General features: G+C 41.1%; 1 protein-coding gene across 1 annotated transcript in view; it reads left to right on the top strand.

The window, feature by feature from the left end:
- The window catches only part of erf (Ets2 repressor factor), a 59,241-nt gene that overhangs the window by 19,564 nt on the left and 22,519 nt on the right, over positions 1-17,158 (top strand). Inside the window, exon 2 of the mRNA XM_074612883.1 lies at positions 13,520-13,754. Coding sequence (XP_074468984.1) covers positions 13,520-13,754 — 235 coding nt within the window. The remainder of the gene's footprint in view (positions 1-13,519; positions 13,755-17,158) is intronic.

Below are 17,158 nucleotides of genomic sequence, written 5' to 3'. Positions count from 1 at the left end.
CGCGACAGGTTTCTGTCTGGCGAGGTTTAGGCGGTCGCCATGTCACAGATTAGAGGGGCTTTGCTGTCTCAGTTGTAGCAGAGATGGTTTATACACTTAAGATAAGATATTCCTTTATTCGTCCCACAGTGGGGACATTTGCAAATTACAGTATATATATAAAAATCTTTCCCAATTTAAGTCTATGGGAAAATGTCTTTTGGGCCAAATGGCATCACGTGACGGACACAGAAGTTGTAGCACCGCCGTTTGGCCGCTATGAAAATTGGCATCAACGACCGGCGCTCTTCCTTGGGGCTTGGTCTCTATCTGTAGTCACCACTTTGTAGCCTCACTCAATGTCCCGCCCACAGCACTATTTGATTGGTTACACTTCACAAGTAATAGCCTATCAACACCACTGAAGGCCACTGTGCCACATATGGATAAAGCTGCTCCGGTGAGCGAGCTTAGACGTGTTGAATGTAAGGCAGCAGATATAACTGAAGCTGCAATAAACATCACAATCCTCTAAGCTAATGTAGCACAACACTCGCTGATAACGTTTTGTGATCACAGCAACAAAAAAAATCACAAAAGGAAAATGGTAATTACTGGATGTTCAGTTCAGAGTACGAGAACAACAAGGAGAGGAAGAGGGAGTGAGACGGTGCCTGGACGCTGCCGAGAGATGTGACCCATGACCAGATTACCATTATCATTTATAGAAATGCAGCGCAGTGACGATGCAGATATTTCATACACCAGGCGTATATAGCGCAGACCTGCCCGTCATTCAAGCCACGTTGGATCCATTCATATGAGTCAGCCGTCACTCTGTTTGTCACTGTTCGTAGAGAATCCAGTCTGCAGTGGAGTTCACACACTTAACTGATCAACCAGAGATTGTACAGAATTACATTAGGCTTCACGATCAAAGAACGTTTTTGTATCACGTCTACACTTCAGTCCATACTCGCTCCCGCCCTGCGTCCATCTCTCTCTCTCTCTCCCTCTCTCTTTTTTGATGGATACACTAAAGAAAATGTCTAAAAGTTCTCTTTTGCTTCATTTAATTAAACATATGTTTAAAGGCATTTAAGCTAAGTTTTGTGTTGAAGTTTATTCTAAATTTTGACACTAAGATTTTCATTTTCACTGCAAATGTCAGTTATCGGCCTCCTTGATTACTAATAAGTGGTCCATTGATCCTTACTTTCTACTGTGTTTTAACTCTTTTTCTGCAGACTTGAGAACACAGCAGTGCAGCTGCCTGTGCTCTATAAAATGATGAGGCTTTGTTTAGTTTGGATTGCTCCCAGTCTACGGGAAACATCGTTCACAGCACAAGCTATTTGGAAGATGGATTACTGGGATGGAAAGCAACCACATCATCCCCAAAGAGAAGCAGTGGGCTGATTTAAGCCATACAATGCCACTTCATTGATGTCTACTTGAAGCTCTAGTGGTGTTGTTACCAAGTCTGCCAACAAGACTAGTGTTACTCATTATTATCTGTACAAATTTAAGGCATTAATAACAAATTGTCTCCTGGCAGCTCAGGTCATAAAAAATGGAGCATCTAGGCTTTAGCCTTAAGCTATGTTCACACTACGAGCAACAAAACGGCCAAGCGTGGCCAGCTACATTGTGTTGCTCATTGACCTAGTTATGTTGTTAAATAGCACTAGGACCTGGCTAACAGCATTTTTTTTTTTTAGATGGAACGGAACAGGTTGAAACAAAAATATATGATTGGTTGACCGCGTCACTGGAGCGCTGAAAAAGTTGAGACTTGCTGAACTTTATTTGTAGCGTGTCTAGTCAGTCACGCAGCGACATGTGTCTGACGTCATTTGTAGCTTCATGTCCTTGAAAATGACTGGAAGTCTGTTGCTGTGCCACTTGTAGTGTGAGCACAGCATTAGACTTCAGCCATTAAAACTTTACACACTCCCAGCAAAGTTATGTATCATGACCGCTGTTAAAATGATCATATGTAAAGTGGCAGTCTCGAAGATTTTCATTTCAATAAATATCTGTTAAGTCACTATCGCTGGAGGAGGTTACACACTGGTGACTGAGCCTATGGCCCACTGATGAAAGTATTGCAGTATTGATAGATGTGCAGTATTATGAAATGGATGTCTCTGATGACATTCCTGGAAAAACTGCTGTTGTATACACACAAAAAAGGCAACAATTCTGAAAACGTGAAGCTTATGTACATAGAAATTGAGTTTTCTATTCTATTTCTATGCTCATGTATCAACAAAAAGGTTGCGTCCATGCTAACATGCCATTTAGTACGCTAAAGTATGTGAGGTATTTTATATGTCCAAAACCTTGGTATGAAACCAAGTATGTGAATTGAATACTATTTCCAGTGAAATATTACAGTATGCAACGCTGGACACTACGGCGGTATAAACATCCCACAATGCAATGCAGTAGTGACGACAACGTTCATAAGGGACGTTGCCTGACAGCTCTGTTACATCAATAACATTTCAATTGAATTGTAAGTATACGATTTCACTTTGCTAGGCATAGTATAGTTTTTAAATGATTTCAGACTTTGATTCTCACAAACCGTCATTTTAGTCACATGAGGTTGGCACGAGTTACCATGGTGACACATCTCCCACCGGCAAGGAGGCTCTCAGGAATTGACGACGTAAATTACAGCTCAGTGCGTCCGAAGATATACACGCTACTGTTTATTCTAGGGATGCTAATTTTGAAAACGTTTCTTAACCGATAACCGACCCTCGTTAACCGATTATTAACCGTTTACCGACAAGATTTGTGCCTCGCATGCAGCGGTGTACCAGCTGCAGGAGCACAACAGATATTCGTTGACGGGAAACCCCAGTTCCCAGTAACTTATTGGGTATGTAGTGCATAGTATGCGATTTCTGATGGAGCCAAAGACTCCAGACTGCTAAACTCTAAGCACAATTCCATTGTTTTCACTCAAATAGAAATTCTAAATCAACCAGGACTGAAATCTTAATGATTGCCATTTTAAGCTGAGCTAGTTTTTGTAGACTTTATCTGCTGTTTGTATTTGGGCATCTTTTCTTCCTGTCTCTCTCCTCGTACACTTCTCAGTTCCTCCTTTGAAAACATTAATTCACACATACATTTCTGTAGTTTGCCTTATTTTCTGTCTCCTTATGTGTTTCTTTCTCTTTTCCCTTGGCCTCATATAGTATGACTGTCAGTGTTTGTTCCTTCGTTGGGAAATGGACATGCAACCACACGTTTCAGCCTACATCTCATACCTCCAGTTTAAGGATTTTGTTTTTTAGCAAGACACTTATTTCTGTCTGTATCACTCCTCCCTGAATCTCACCCTGTCTGCCCTCCTTCCTCCCAGTCTGTCTCTGTCAGTCTGTCCATCTGTGTAAGCTTTACGTAATGGAGGAGGGATCATGTGAGAAGCGAGGTGATGGTTCACGCCATGCACCTGCAGAAAGCCATCCTCCTTTTCCCTTTGATCTCTGCTGGATCCTGTTTCTTTTCCTCCTTCTGCCCTTCTCTTCCACTTTTCTTCCTCCTCCTCTTCTCTACCTTTCCACCTGATTTCCTCCTCGTCCCGTCTGTTTCTCCGACTCCTCCCTGGCTCTAAGCCACTGGCTCCTCGAATCTAAAACTCCATCCTTTAACGGTAATTATGAGATCAGCACAATGAGGAGCAGAGGGTTTTTAAACAGTAGTTTGAGGCTCAGGACTCCTCGATGAAGCTGTGTAGATTGTCTGTTGTAGACGAGTTGTTTATGCAGCAAACCAAAACTAGGAACCCAGACGACCAAGTCTGCACGATCAATAGTTCATCATCTTAAACTTAAAATTGACCTTCCACTACATACAGATTAAATAAAGTGCAGGATTTCAACCGGAATCCATGACAAAATTATGAGTAGAGATTTTATTTTAAAGTTCTTAAACAAGTTTTGCATTTAAACTAGGGCTGTCGATCGATTAAAACATTTAATCATGATTAATCGCATGATTGTCCACAGTTAATCGTGATTAATAAAAAATTTATCACACGTTTTTTCATCTGTTCAAAATGTACCTTAAAGGGAGATTTGTCTCGTAATTAATACTCTTATCAACATGGGAGTGGGTAAATATGCTTTCTTTATGTAAATGTATGTATATATGTATTATTGGAAATCAATTAACAACAGAAGCCCTCACAGGTACTGCATTTAGCATATCAAATCTGCTCAAATCACAGTGGTAAACATGGTAAAGTGCAGCCCAACAGGCAACAACAGCTGTCAGTGTGTCAGTGTGCTGACTTGACTATGACTTGACCCAAACTGCATGTGATTATCATAAAGTGGGCATGTCTGTAAAGGGGAGACTCGTGGGTACCCATAGAACCCATTTACATTCACTGATCTGGAGGTCAGAGGTCAAGGGACCTCTTTGAAAATGGCCATGCCAGTTTTTTCTCGCCAAAATTTTGCGTAAATTTGGAGCGTTATTTAGCGTTCTTCGCGACAAGCTAGTATGACATGGTTGGTACCGATGGAGTCCTTAGGTTTTCAATTTCATATGAGGCCAGTATCTTCACTCTAGCCTTAAAACTGACCCCGTTACAACCTAAAAACCGCAAGTTGCGATAATGTGTTAAAGAAATTAGTGGTGTTAAACACATTTGCATTCCCTAACTTTAGCTTTGGCAGCCTGAATTTAAACATTTAAGTAAGGTTGGAGCCTTTTCAGATTTATTTTTTTTCAATTTGTTTTTTATTTGTGTGGTTTTCCCCTAGAATTTGACTTTCTGCACATGCCAGTACCGTTTACGCCCAACAGAGATTCCTCTTTTCCTGCTCTGTACCCATTTATTTCCTGCCTTTCTGTGTTGTCCTGATCCCATCCCTGATAAACCCCATCCAGATTTCAGTAGTCAGCCAGCCCCCGGCCATTTAGCCTGGCCTGTTACCTCTATGCGTCGCTCTCCGTGCCCCTGAATCATTACCCTGCAGAAAGACACTCACCGACCTTTGCAACGGCTAAATATAGACCCACTAAAGAATAGGAGGAAGGGAGGGAAAAATAAACGGGGGGATGGATGGATAAGTGGAACAGCATGTTAAAGAAAGTTGTTGGGGGAGAGCACGTAGAGTAGGAGGCCGTTTGTGTTTAGTCTTCTAGCCTTCTGGACAATACCCCAATGATGGCTATCGTATCGGTTATTAAGAGCACTATTACAACTGTGGTGACGTCAGCGTCCCTAAGAAAAGCAGACCTGCGTGTTAAACCCCCTCAACCGTTGACTGTGGCTGCACAGATCCTGTGTTTCTCTTGGAAAGGAGAACGCAGGTGGCTTGGGACTGCAGGCTAATAGTAAATGAGTTTTCCTACCCTGTACTTGGCTATATATAGAATCCAATGAGGCCTGAAATGGTGTGTTTCACCTCCGCCTGACAATCAGAAATTCTTCCTGTCTGGAGTTGGGCTTGCCAGATAGTACAAAGGGCTTTGGGCTTGTTAGTCTATTTCAGTTTTCCCTGACTTGTAGCTCTGTATCCAGATCTCTTGTGCTGTCGACCAGTGCCATTGACTCATTTAAAGTAGCTGCAAAACAAGCATTGATCGGCGCAAACGCTTAACTGGATGCTGATGGGGACCAATTCAAGTGACATCCCCTGTAGTCTGTAAAAGCGTTGCCAGTGTTACATGTTGGCATTATGTTTGAAAAGATTAAAATACTTTCTTTCTTTTTTTCTACACACCCCAAGTGCGACTGAAAACAGCTACAATGCCAGTGAAATCAAAAGATTATTATATTTTTAAGCATTTTTATATGTATGTATGTTTTTGACATGCAAATCTAATCCAAGAGACTAGAAATACTAGTTAAATGTGCCTTAATCTCAGATTTCCTTTTGAAGCTGGAGCAGGAGCTTCACTACATTTGTAAAAATGGTTGGAAATTGGTCCGACCCAAAACAAGAACTGCTCTCCCTCCACCCTTAGGACAAGATAAAAAATCAGCAATCTCTCGCCTCATACGTTATACGTACATTCCTGTGTTGCCTAGTCTCACGTGTCAAGCTTTGAGGCCTTTTCGCTAATGGGCCTGCCATGTTTGAATTAGCAGAAAATCATTCATGAAGGAGGCTTATGTATAGAAGCTAGTTACTACAGATACTCAGGACATTTAGAGATTTCATTACAGGAGGGCTTCTGCCTGAAAGGGAATGAGGGCAACTTGTGTCTCAGTTTGTGCAAAAAAAATAAAAATAGCCATAAGCAGTGAACTGCTTGCAGTGTAAACATATGGTAAAATGCAGGCTGATCTAGACTGGTGTCCCGTCCTCCTTGGCTGAGAGCTGAGATTGCAAAACATTATAGATTTCTTTTAGTTATGATGTGTTATGAGTTTGTATACAACAAGTTTGTTCAGCCTTGCTGCTCTTTTTCTGTCCTTGTCCTTCTCCCACTCTCTCTGGCTTACTGTCTCTTCATGCTTCTTCTTATCTGTTAATCTCTGATTTGACTCACATTAACCACAAGCTGTAGCAGATGCACCTCAGTTGTGCATCTGTCACACCCTCAGTTGTGCTGTCTGATTTTCTCTATCTTTCTGTATTGCCATCAGTGTGTTGCATCTAAATCATTTCATCAAAAGAAAGAAATACCTTGTATGAATGGAAGCAAAATGCTATTAATGTACATTAATTTAGGCTTAAATTGATCTGGATGGTTGTGAAAACTTGCTCCCCCATTGCTTACCTGACAGAACAAAATGTTCTTTTTGTTGTACACAAAGTGTGACAGTGTTGTAGCTGGAGGTTCCGCTGGTCAGGCAGCCTTAGGCTACATCCACTCTTATACGTTTTAGTTTTAAAACGATCTCCGTCCATACTACCACAGCCTGAAAACGCATATCACATGACCTTTCGCGTACACTGGGCATGCGCGTGCCGGTGTAAACCGGAAGCAGCGCGGTTGGTTGTTCAGTTGCAGAAAATACTACGAACGACATACAGCAATGGCGAAATGTAAGACCAGAGAATTCTTTGCTTGGACAGACGACGAGGTGGAGCTTTTACAGAAAGTAACACACAAGAATAAGGTGTTCAACGCAGTGGAAAACACAACAGATATGAAGGCCCCTATGTGATAGAGACGGGACGAATCATGGAAGGACACATCATGACTGATAAGACCCAATCAGGAAGCAAATGTGGGTGTCTGCGTTATCGTTTTCAACGGTCTCCGTTTCTGCCCATCCAGACTAAAACACAACCCCGTAGTTTTGAAACTAAAATGAAAAGTCTCCATTTTAGGGGCTCAAAAACACCGGAGTAGTTTGAACGCTAGGCATAAACGTAGCAAAAGTTCTGTGTTTTAAAACAAAATCGTATTAGTGTGGAAGTAGCCTTAGATATGGTTGGGTACCGAAGTCGGTACTTTCAAAGGTATTGATTGAATTACATCGGTACTACCGAGTCCCAATTCAATCAATAGCGCCAAATTTCGGTACCTGAGAGCACATCTGAGTTAGAAAGGCTAAGCCGCAATGGAGCGTGTCCGCGGCAGAGCAACTCGAGTGTCACAGTGACTGGCGAGCTGAAAGCGGTCACAAGTATGGTTAACGTTGTAGGGACGGGTTTGGGGCGAGAGAGGACGAAGAGGTTTTATTTTGTGTGGTGTGTAAAATGTTTTAAATAAATAACAATGTTGAAATTGAGAAGTTAAAACTTATTTTTACAACTTAAATTACATCTTTGTCATTACACAGAGAGAGAAAAGTACTGTTGGGTACTGGTACCAAATTCCAGGTACCGGTAGGGCTGAGCGATATGGAGAAAATCTAAAATCATGATATTTTCGACCAAATACCTCTATTGATATTGCGATGATATTGCAGGGTTGACCATTGGTACTTTTACAAAATATTTACACAATGAGATTTTCCCTGAATAATCATCAGTAATGTGGATATAATGACTAAGTAGGTAAAGGCAAATAATGGAACAGCTACAGTACGGTTAGTTCAGAAAATGACATCACTTTACTGTAATGCAGCCTTTAAAACCAGGAAAAGACAACACTTATGCCATATTACGGTATACAAAATCGAAGACAATATCTAGTCTCGTATCACGATATTGATATGATATTGATATATTGCTCAGCCCTAGGTACCGGTTCAAATGTGAATGGTACCCAACCCTAGCCTTAGACCGATCACACTCAATCTGTAGCTCTCTGGATCTGCGCCCAAACTCTAAACTCTTTTGGCAAGTTTCTGTAATTGAATCATATTTTGTCTTGTCCGTCGTGACTCGGACATTTATTTTTAGAGCTAAAAGCTTTTGTTGCTAGGAGACGGCGTGTCTTAGGAGAGGCTGAGCGAGCGAGGGAGGGACAGAATGAAAGAGAAAAGAAAGAGAAAGAAAGAGATGGCAGTGGTGTTGAGGGGGAGAAAGGCGGAATCTGTGAAAGCTGAACGACGAACGTACAAGCTATGAGTCAGCAGGGACATCTGCAACACACACACACACACACACACACATGCGGTGGGCATGGTTGCTATTCCTGTGTTCTTTGTCTGTGTGCTCTGTGCACCCACGCATGAACCCACTTACCTCTCCCCAATAACCTGAGTTGTGTGTCTGCACTTCGTGTGTGTGAGGGAGATATTAGCTCGCCCACTTTGATTTAATCCACTCCTGCTGTGTGTTGCATGCGTCAGCCTGTGTCCCTGCATGTGCGTATAGGGAAGTGTGCACATGTGTATTTTTCTCCGGCAATCACCAATGTGTACCCCATTATACAGCAGTGTGTTGTGTCTGTGTCACAACGCCTGACCTGTCCCCACTGACAAGAGCCTTATTGTCTGCTTTATGAATCATATGCTCGTACCCCATTAGTAATCTGCCTTCAAATGGCCATTATCAACTATCACAGCCAGCCTGTCTGTCTTTTGGCTCCCTCTTCGAGCACCATAGGAGATCAGATAGCAGCATGTGGTTTATTAGTCACCAGGAGCGGGTCTGTTTTTCAGGATATTTTTTTCTCCTCCTTAATATGACTTTTGTAAGGTTTTTTTGAGAGTGTTAGTTGCGGCATTCAGAAAAAAAGGAGCGCTAGATTGTGAAACTAACGGGCCACCATGTTTATTTTTTAAAGACTATTTTTTCGAGTTTTTTGAAGAGGCGACATGCAGCAAAGGGCCACAGGTCGGATTGGAACCCGGGCCGCTGCAATAAGGACTCAGCCTTGGTATATGGGCGACCATGTTTGTCACTCATCACTCTCTTACTGTATATTTAAAATGATCAACGTTAGTCTGTTTCCGTTAAATTCTCCTGGTCATAGAAGTTCCCAAAACGCTGCACATACACTAAATACAAAGACACGCCCCACACGCCTTACAGGTCATGTTAATCACTTGATTGATTTCTTATATGCAGACATCCCAGTGTGGAAACAAGCATAATCATTGTAGCTCATGGAGGAGACATTTCCCAGCACGGACACACACTTTGCGAATCACATACAAAATTTAACAGAATTCTATAAATAGAAAGCACAATTTGAGTTAACTTTATGCCCTTGTATTAAGAGTTGGCTCAGTCAGATTCAAATCAAGAATCAATTCCATTGTGAAATGCCAATAAAAAGGATATGCTTGGGGGGCTAATGAATTGTGCTTTTTTAAATATTTGTGTATCTCTAAAATATTCCCGACTTGCAAGCGATCAGTGAATGAAGTGATCAGTATTTTTCATTGGGAAGTTGTGAAAAATGGAAAGAAAGTTGAGAAAAGAAAGGATGCAACTCTGCCCCACTGGAAATCTTGCAAAAATGTAGTGTCTGTTGGACGCTAAAACGTCACAGCTTGAATCTCTTAAATCTATCATAAATGGGGAAGCAGATTGCAGTTACCCAACTCTCCATTATTTAGCCAGATGTTGGTCACAAGGGACTTCGATGCAACACTTAGGAGTTGGGTTGCTTGCTAAGTTTAAACTCCGGTGACAATATGGACAGTTTTTCATGCACTAAAAAAATTCACTTGAGTTGTACTGGACCTTTTGTTGTAGTGTGACAACATTGTAATGTAAACACAAGGTATTACAATTGCAAGTGCATTTATGTGGCTTCCTGTCTCTGAGTGGCATTCTCATAGGTCTCATAGTGTACAAACTGTCATTTGTTGAGGTAAGATTTTCCCACTTTTAGTCAGTTATGTATTACTACAATAACTACTAATACTGCTACTTCTGCCAGGACTTCCTCTACTACTATTACTACTACTAATACTACTACCACTATGGATTAATGACTTCTGCCGACACGTAGCTGCACTTTGCACACCTGATAGTGGACTTTGGTTTCACCATGTCTGACTTGGGTGGTTTTTCCATGACTCACTTCATTTACACCTGCTATTAAAATGTCATCTGTATCTCGATAAGGTAAAAGACACGTTAAGACCTGGTGTAAATGCACGGACCATTGTGGTCAGAATTTGATCGAACATCAGCTGAGTCAGCTATTTGTTAATGCAGTTCACAAGAATTCAGTTTTTTTTGTTTTTGTTTTTTTGAGAAAGCACCACCCATGTCGGTAGGAATGTCGTGACTCACTCCAGAGTGTGTCGTCTCCGCTTCAGAAAAAGACTGATCTTTAGCACCAGTTGTTGCTGCTTTAAGTGATCCACTGTGAAGGAGTCCCTGAGCTTTCAGAGCAGCTACAAACACTGCTGCAGCGAAAATGACCTGTTGGCACGTGTGTTGTTCCTGACCAAAAGAAAGCTGTAAAAAGACTCTTTCCTGCGTTGAAAAGTAAATATCAGGCACACCATATCTTTTTCAATAACCTGACATTTTTGTTTTGTTAACTGTTTCCCAACCTATTTATAAATGAGCACATAGTGCTGACAATGAGAACAAATATTGTGTAAATGGAAAAGTTTCGTGGTTTAATTACCATCTGGGCACCATATCCAGATACAGTTTACCCTGGGATTTAGTTGCCAGGTGTGTCTTCTTTTTTTATACTCATTTACAACTCCTTTTTTCTGGGGGGGTTTTATGTGGTCTTATCTGTTTTTTCATCCATTGTTCTTTTGTGTGGTTGTGTTTTGTGGGTTATTGTCTGCTTTCATGGAGCTGCCCCAAAGCAATTTCCTATCGAAACATTGACAAGGCAATAAAGTACTGAAGAAGTTTAACAATTAATAAATCAGTTTAGTGGGCCTGTACACGGATACATTAGATGGTGTTTTCAGACCCTCATCACATACAGTGTGATACAACAACTTCCATATTCATATCACCAAGATTGTGTCATGTGCCGCCGCTGCAACTTGGGTCAATAGGCCACATCACGCCAGTGTTCTAGTCTGTCTGCCTTGAGCATGTCATTGTTAAAGGTTCACTGTCACTGCTATATAGATAGGACAGACTTTGTAGAGTGTGGGAAACTGATAGTAACCTTGGTATTTAGGATACTGTGTTTCTTTACACTTACATAAACACACACACACAAAATACAGCATTGTTATATTGTGCCCACATGTTTCCCACCCTCTGCTTTCTCAGCCTGATTGCCAAGACGCATCTGGTCCTAATGAGGGTGTGTGTGTGTGTGTGTGTGTGTGTGTGTGTGTGTGTGTGTGTGTGTGTCACTATGTCTTTGCTATGCAGCCTTTCAGCCTGGCCTTGTGTTGAAGTGGTGTTGAGTCTTTTATTGCCACCCACTGCTTTACAACTCAAAGCCTATACTTTTAACTGTTGGATAATAGTGTGTGTGTGAGTGTGTGTTCTGATTGTAGTTATAAAAGCATAGCTTATATTTTGTCTGCACGTATCTCAAGGCCTGTTAATCTGTTATAACAGTGCTGATTTTCCAGCTTTGATGGTGATAGCAGTGAAGTGAAGTGACTGCGGTCTCTGGGAACAGATTTAGTCCAAATGCTCATCACAGAGTTCCTGGAGGCACTAGATCCACTCTGCACCAAAGCCAGAGACCAAACTGTGTTAAGGATTAGGGCTGCAGCTATTGATTACTTTAGTAAACGAGTATTCTGCTGATTATTCCATCGATTAATCGAGTAATTGGATACAAAAATATTTTTGTTTGTTAGAGAGCAATAGTAAATATACAAAAGAGGAAATAAGACGGGTTTCATAAAATGAACAACTCCTTAGTTTCCTTTTTAGAAAAATCTACATTTGTATTGCTTAAATTGCATACAATAATATTATCGGTCAAAACTAAACCCATTTAAGTGCCATATTAACTTCTTGGTTTTAAATGAAGCCTTGATGAAAAGAATTTGCATCGATTTTATCAATGGAATTTCTTGGGGAATCGTTTCAGCCCTCTTAAGGATTTTAACATGCAAGTTTCATCCTTGAACCTGTGAATCCTGACAGTTTCGTGTCTTGCATCCTTTCACAAATGCTCAGACTGTTTTCATTTTGTCTGCATGTACCATCTCTCTTCCACCTGATTTAAGTGCCTGTGGAGTCAAACCAAACAACCTTTTTGCTGTTTTTGTGCTCCTGCTCGCCTCCTCAAGTATTTCAAATAGGTGGAACTAGGGCTGGATGGGGGCGGAGTCTGTGACGTGTGTGTGTGTGTGTGTGTGTGTGTGTGTGTCTGTGTGTGTGTGTGTGTGTGTGTCTGTGTGTCTGTGAGACTGTGAGAGAAGGAAATGCTAAAGGTCTCATGCTGGTGGGGTGGCTTAAAAACATTACATGACAATTTGTAGTCGATGTTCGCGATATAGACATTTTACACACCGCGCGTGGTACAAGCCGCGATACATCCACTATATTCTATGTATCGCCCACCCCTAGGTGAAACACAATTTTCAATTATTTTGGTTGAAAGAGGGCAGGCAGTTTAGCAAGGCCACAGGGAAGATGTGTAAAAAAAAAAAAAAAAAAACATTGGACATGACAAATATTTATTTTTGTTCATCCTGGCTCAAAGTGCTTCAGACATAAAATCACTGAAGTGAAACATCAGAAACCAGTCCTTCAGATCCATGACTTAAATGTAAATACAACAGTGTATACATACTCCATTTCAGGTGAAAATCCTGCATTCAAAACATTACTTAAGTAAAAGAACAGAAGTATTATTAGTACAAAAAAGTACACTCTGCCACTCTCTTTTCTCCATGTTTATCTCCAAAGACACAAAAACCACTTTCACACACAAAAACTGGATGCTAGTTGACTGGTTTCTTGCTAAATGTAACATGCCTTTTAGTGCCTGCCAAACACATAGTATAAAGTCCTGACTTATTAGCTGTAAACACACATTTATTCACCTGTTGTGTTGAGCCAAAGCAGCTGCTGTCAAAGAGATAATTAACAACTTTAGAAGTATAATGGTTTATCACATGCATTGTGCCAACAATTTAAGACTAGACGGCGTTAAAGAGCTGGAATAACCCACATTTTCTTGTTGTGGCCATCTTTTCTTTAAACTGTTCATGATCATCCAGCTGTAACGCCCCTCTTCCGTCTCCTCTGTCCCCCAGGGTTTGCCTACCCAGATTGGGCCTACAAGCCAGAGTCGAGCCCAGGCTCCAGACAGATCCAGCTGTGGCACTTCATCCTGGAGCTGCTGAGGAAAGAGGAGTACCACGACGTCATCGCCTGGCAGGGAGACTATGGAGAGTTTGTCATCAAGGACCCAGACGAGGTGGCCCGCTTGTGGGGGGCCAGGAAGTGTAAACCGCAGATGAACTATGACAAGCTCAGCCGAGCTCTAAGGTGAGACTAAAGTGGATAAAAAAAGAGTGAAGGAAAAGAAGGATGACGTCTCCACACTTAAGCCCAAATTGTACTAATCAAATTCACATAGCTGTGACATTAATTCTGCTCATGTCTGTGTCTGTCACAGTTTTGATTCTAAATCGATTAAAATTAGCTTCCGATCTCAATCATCGTAAACAAAAGATCAGCAATTATTTTATTTCGCCCCGCTCCGCTTACATGTGTGCGTCTTAAGAAAAATAGAGCTTGTCTCAAAGAAATGTAACAGCCAACTCACTCACTCATGGTTACAACTATAAACCAGCACAAAAATCACAATTCCCAACATAGCCACCATGTTCTGAACAGACACATTACATTACAAACACTAACTAAAGTAACATTTGCATTTTGGAACATAAAACAGCAAACTTAACCTACTCAGTCCAGCACTCGGGACTAGGCCGGCATGATGGGAAATGTGGGCCGTCCCTGTCGTTCCTGCAGGCCTTGGGCATTTTACACTGCATGAATTAGCCTAGCGGCTAGCAGACTTTAGGAAGTTATTTAGTTTGTTTTTTTGCTCATAGCTCTTCTACTCATCTACGCATCTCCTGACAGAACAACACCACAGTTGATTTTCGGCCTACATGCACGTTTTTTTTTGCTCAACACTGTTGAATCAGAGCAGGGGATATTGGTAGCAAGAGCAACAAGCTAGCAGGATTGTCGGGTGCCGTCTCTCAGCGCATACAGACTGTTCGAAAGTCAAATCAAATCATGGATTTGGAGAATCGTCACGTGCCCAGAAACAATTTGACTATATCCACCCATTAAGCATGTTTTTAACTTTAGTTATTTCAGGGGCAAAGCCAGGTCCGATGACACTTGTTGATATATTTACACCAATGACAAACAGTGGCTTTTCTCTGGCCCCTGCTTTAGTCTGAAAGGTATCACCCATCATATTTAAGTCATATGTTCTTGATAGGTATCAACACCAGAGGAGTCAGATAATGGCAGAGAGCCCAGACGGGTCTATCTTAAGTTACAGGAACTGGAATTGTGTTGTTTTGAACTCCAGATGAACTGTGAACTCAGTGAAGCATAAAAGACTGATTTTAAAATAAATCACATTTGTTCGGGGTAAGATAACAGTAAAGCAGGGGTTAAGGATAACAGTGCGTCCATTCACACACACCAGAATTGGAACAAAACTTCTTTTCAAAAGTATTCTCAGCTTTTTTCTCTCTCTATTCTGTTCTGTTAAAAAGGTGGAAGCTGAAGAATAGAAGGAGGAGGAAAGTAGTGATGAATCCTGTCATCTTATTATACCCCCGCGACAACGTAGTCAGGGGGTATATAGCGCTCCGTCTGTCCGCGTCTCACACTTTCGTTTCCGGAGCAGAACTCAAAACTATTTCACTTAGAAACTGTCTGATGGTTGACAGTGTGGTCTAGTTGGCCGTTTGGGGGTTAGAAGTCCAGGGTGCCCGAATCTTTTGAAATTTTGGCCAAAATCTTTAATTTTTTTCGACTTCTATTTAGTTTCCGGAGTATAACTTGAACTCTTGTCTTCTACTGACTTTATCCTGAGGAAGGTGAGCTAATAACAAGCTGCATTGTGCTCAATAGACTAATTCCTTTAGTTCCTAAAGGGTAAAACCTTTGGCCCTACTTCAGTAGGGGTCAAGCAGTGAGTGGGGGTATGTGAGCCATGCTGACTTTTGCCTTGTTTATTTATCTTCTTATTTAGACTCTGTTAAATTTCAAGGCTAACCGACTGTAAGCTGGGAAAAGACGCTCTACCTCATCTTCATCTTCTGTTCCAGTTTCTTTTCTTTGTTAAATAAGGATTCACAGGAACATTTTAAGACCTTTAAGCTTCATTTCTCCCATTGGTTTTGGTTGTGTATAAGGATGGTGTCCTTGACGTTTGATCTTATTTCTCTTATTTTTTAATCTCTTATTTCGCTGGTAAATTTGATCTTAATTACAACAGCGTCAAACGTGAGAAAAAAAGATTTGGTGTTTTGTCGTGAATGAGCATCTGCGCTTCGTGCACAAACTCCAGGGTGGCAGCAGATTTAGAAACACACACCTTCACCCTCCACGGAGCACATGTGGGATGCTGCAGAGTTTTATTTAGCTGCCAGTCTGTTCATGTACACAGACACACACACACACACACACGCAGACACACACACACACACATGCAGACACACACACACACACACACACACACACACACACACACTGCTAGTCATCAATGTCGCCTCCTGTTTTGTAGGTTGGTGTGGGTTATAGTTTGCCATGGTGATGACTAGTTACACTGCCTCATCACGACACACACACACACACACACAAACACACACATACACACACACACACACACACATGCACACACATACACTTAACACCTTGTTATATGTCAGCCCTCCTCCAGCCCATCTGTGTCTTGTTTGTTGCTTAAACCTTTTTTTGTCTTTGACTTAGCCTCATATGACTGCGTATTTAAAGACACACAACTTTCTCTGAACTATAGGAATATATGTTAACACATAAAAGAGTTATGTACGGTGCTGGTGTAACACATTGATTTTGCAGTAATGTTTATTTTTAGTTCATTTAACAGGGACCAAACAGATAAACATTGTTACACAGGGAGAAACTATGCAACAGATGTAATGTGTATATAGGACGTCTTGCTGAAGGGATGAAATGATTTATTTCATTTTCTATAGACCTACTTAACATTATTATCATAACAAAAGTTGAAGTATATCATACAACATACAATTTATATAGCTCAATAGAAGCACCTTTACAGTAAAACAAAGATTTTAAATTGACAGATTTAAAATGTGTGCTTAGGGCTGTCGCAATAACTGCAATATTGCAATATTGACAAGCCAACCGCAGGGGATGACAAGCGACCGCCACAACCGCTATGTTCACGTTTTTAAATTCTTTGCAATGGGAGTGCCGCATTTTTACACTTTGCTACAAATGGCAGCAGCATAACGAGGCGCTGAGCGCCTACTCTAAGCTGAGCGCTGCACGTATGGTGTTTTTGTCGAAAGTGGGTTCATCCAGATCAAGTTCTCTACCTTGTGCAGACATTTTGATATTCTATATCATAGCAACCAGACGCAACAAAAGTATATCGGCTGAAAAAAACGCTGCACCTCATTGTCCTTCTTTGTTCTACATTTAACAATAAACTAGTATTTAATTTGTTTTTAAAATGTCATCTTTGTCATTTAAAAAGCAACCGTTTCCGGATTATTTAGTGGAAAAATTGGGAGTCCTTGGTGCTATTCACAGTTGATTGAAACATATCAAACTAGGGATGTTCATTTTGAAAAATGTTCTTAACCAATAACCGACCCTCGTTTACTGATTATTAACCGTTAACCAAC

The sequence above is a fragment of the Sebastes fasciatus genome, chromosome 17 (assembly GCF_043250625.1).
Source record: "Sebastes fasciatus isolate fSebFas1 chromosome 17, fSebFas1.pri, whole genome shotgun sequence".
Lineage (NCBI taxonomy): Eukaryota > Metazoa > Chordata > Actinopteri > Perciformes > Sebastidae > Sebastes > Sebastes fasciatus.
Note: the sequence above shows the minus strand (reverse complement) of the source record. Positions and strands in the feature narration are given on the sequence as shown.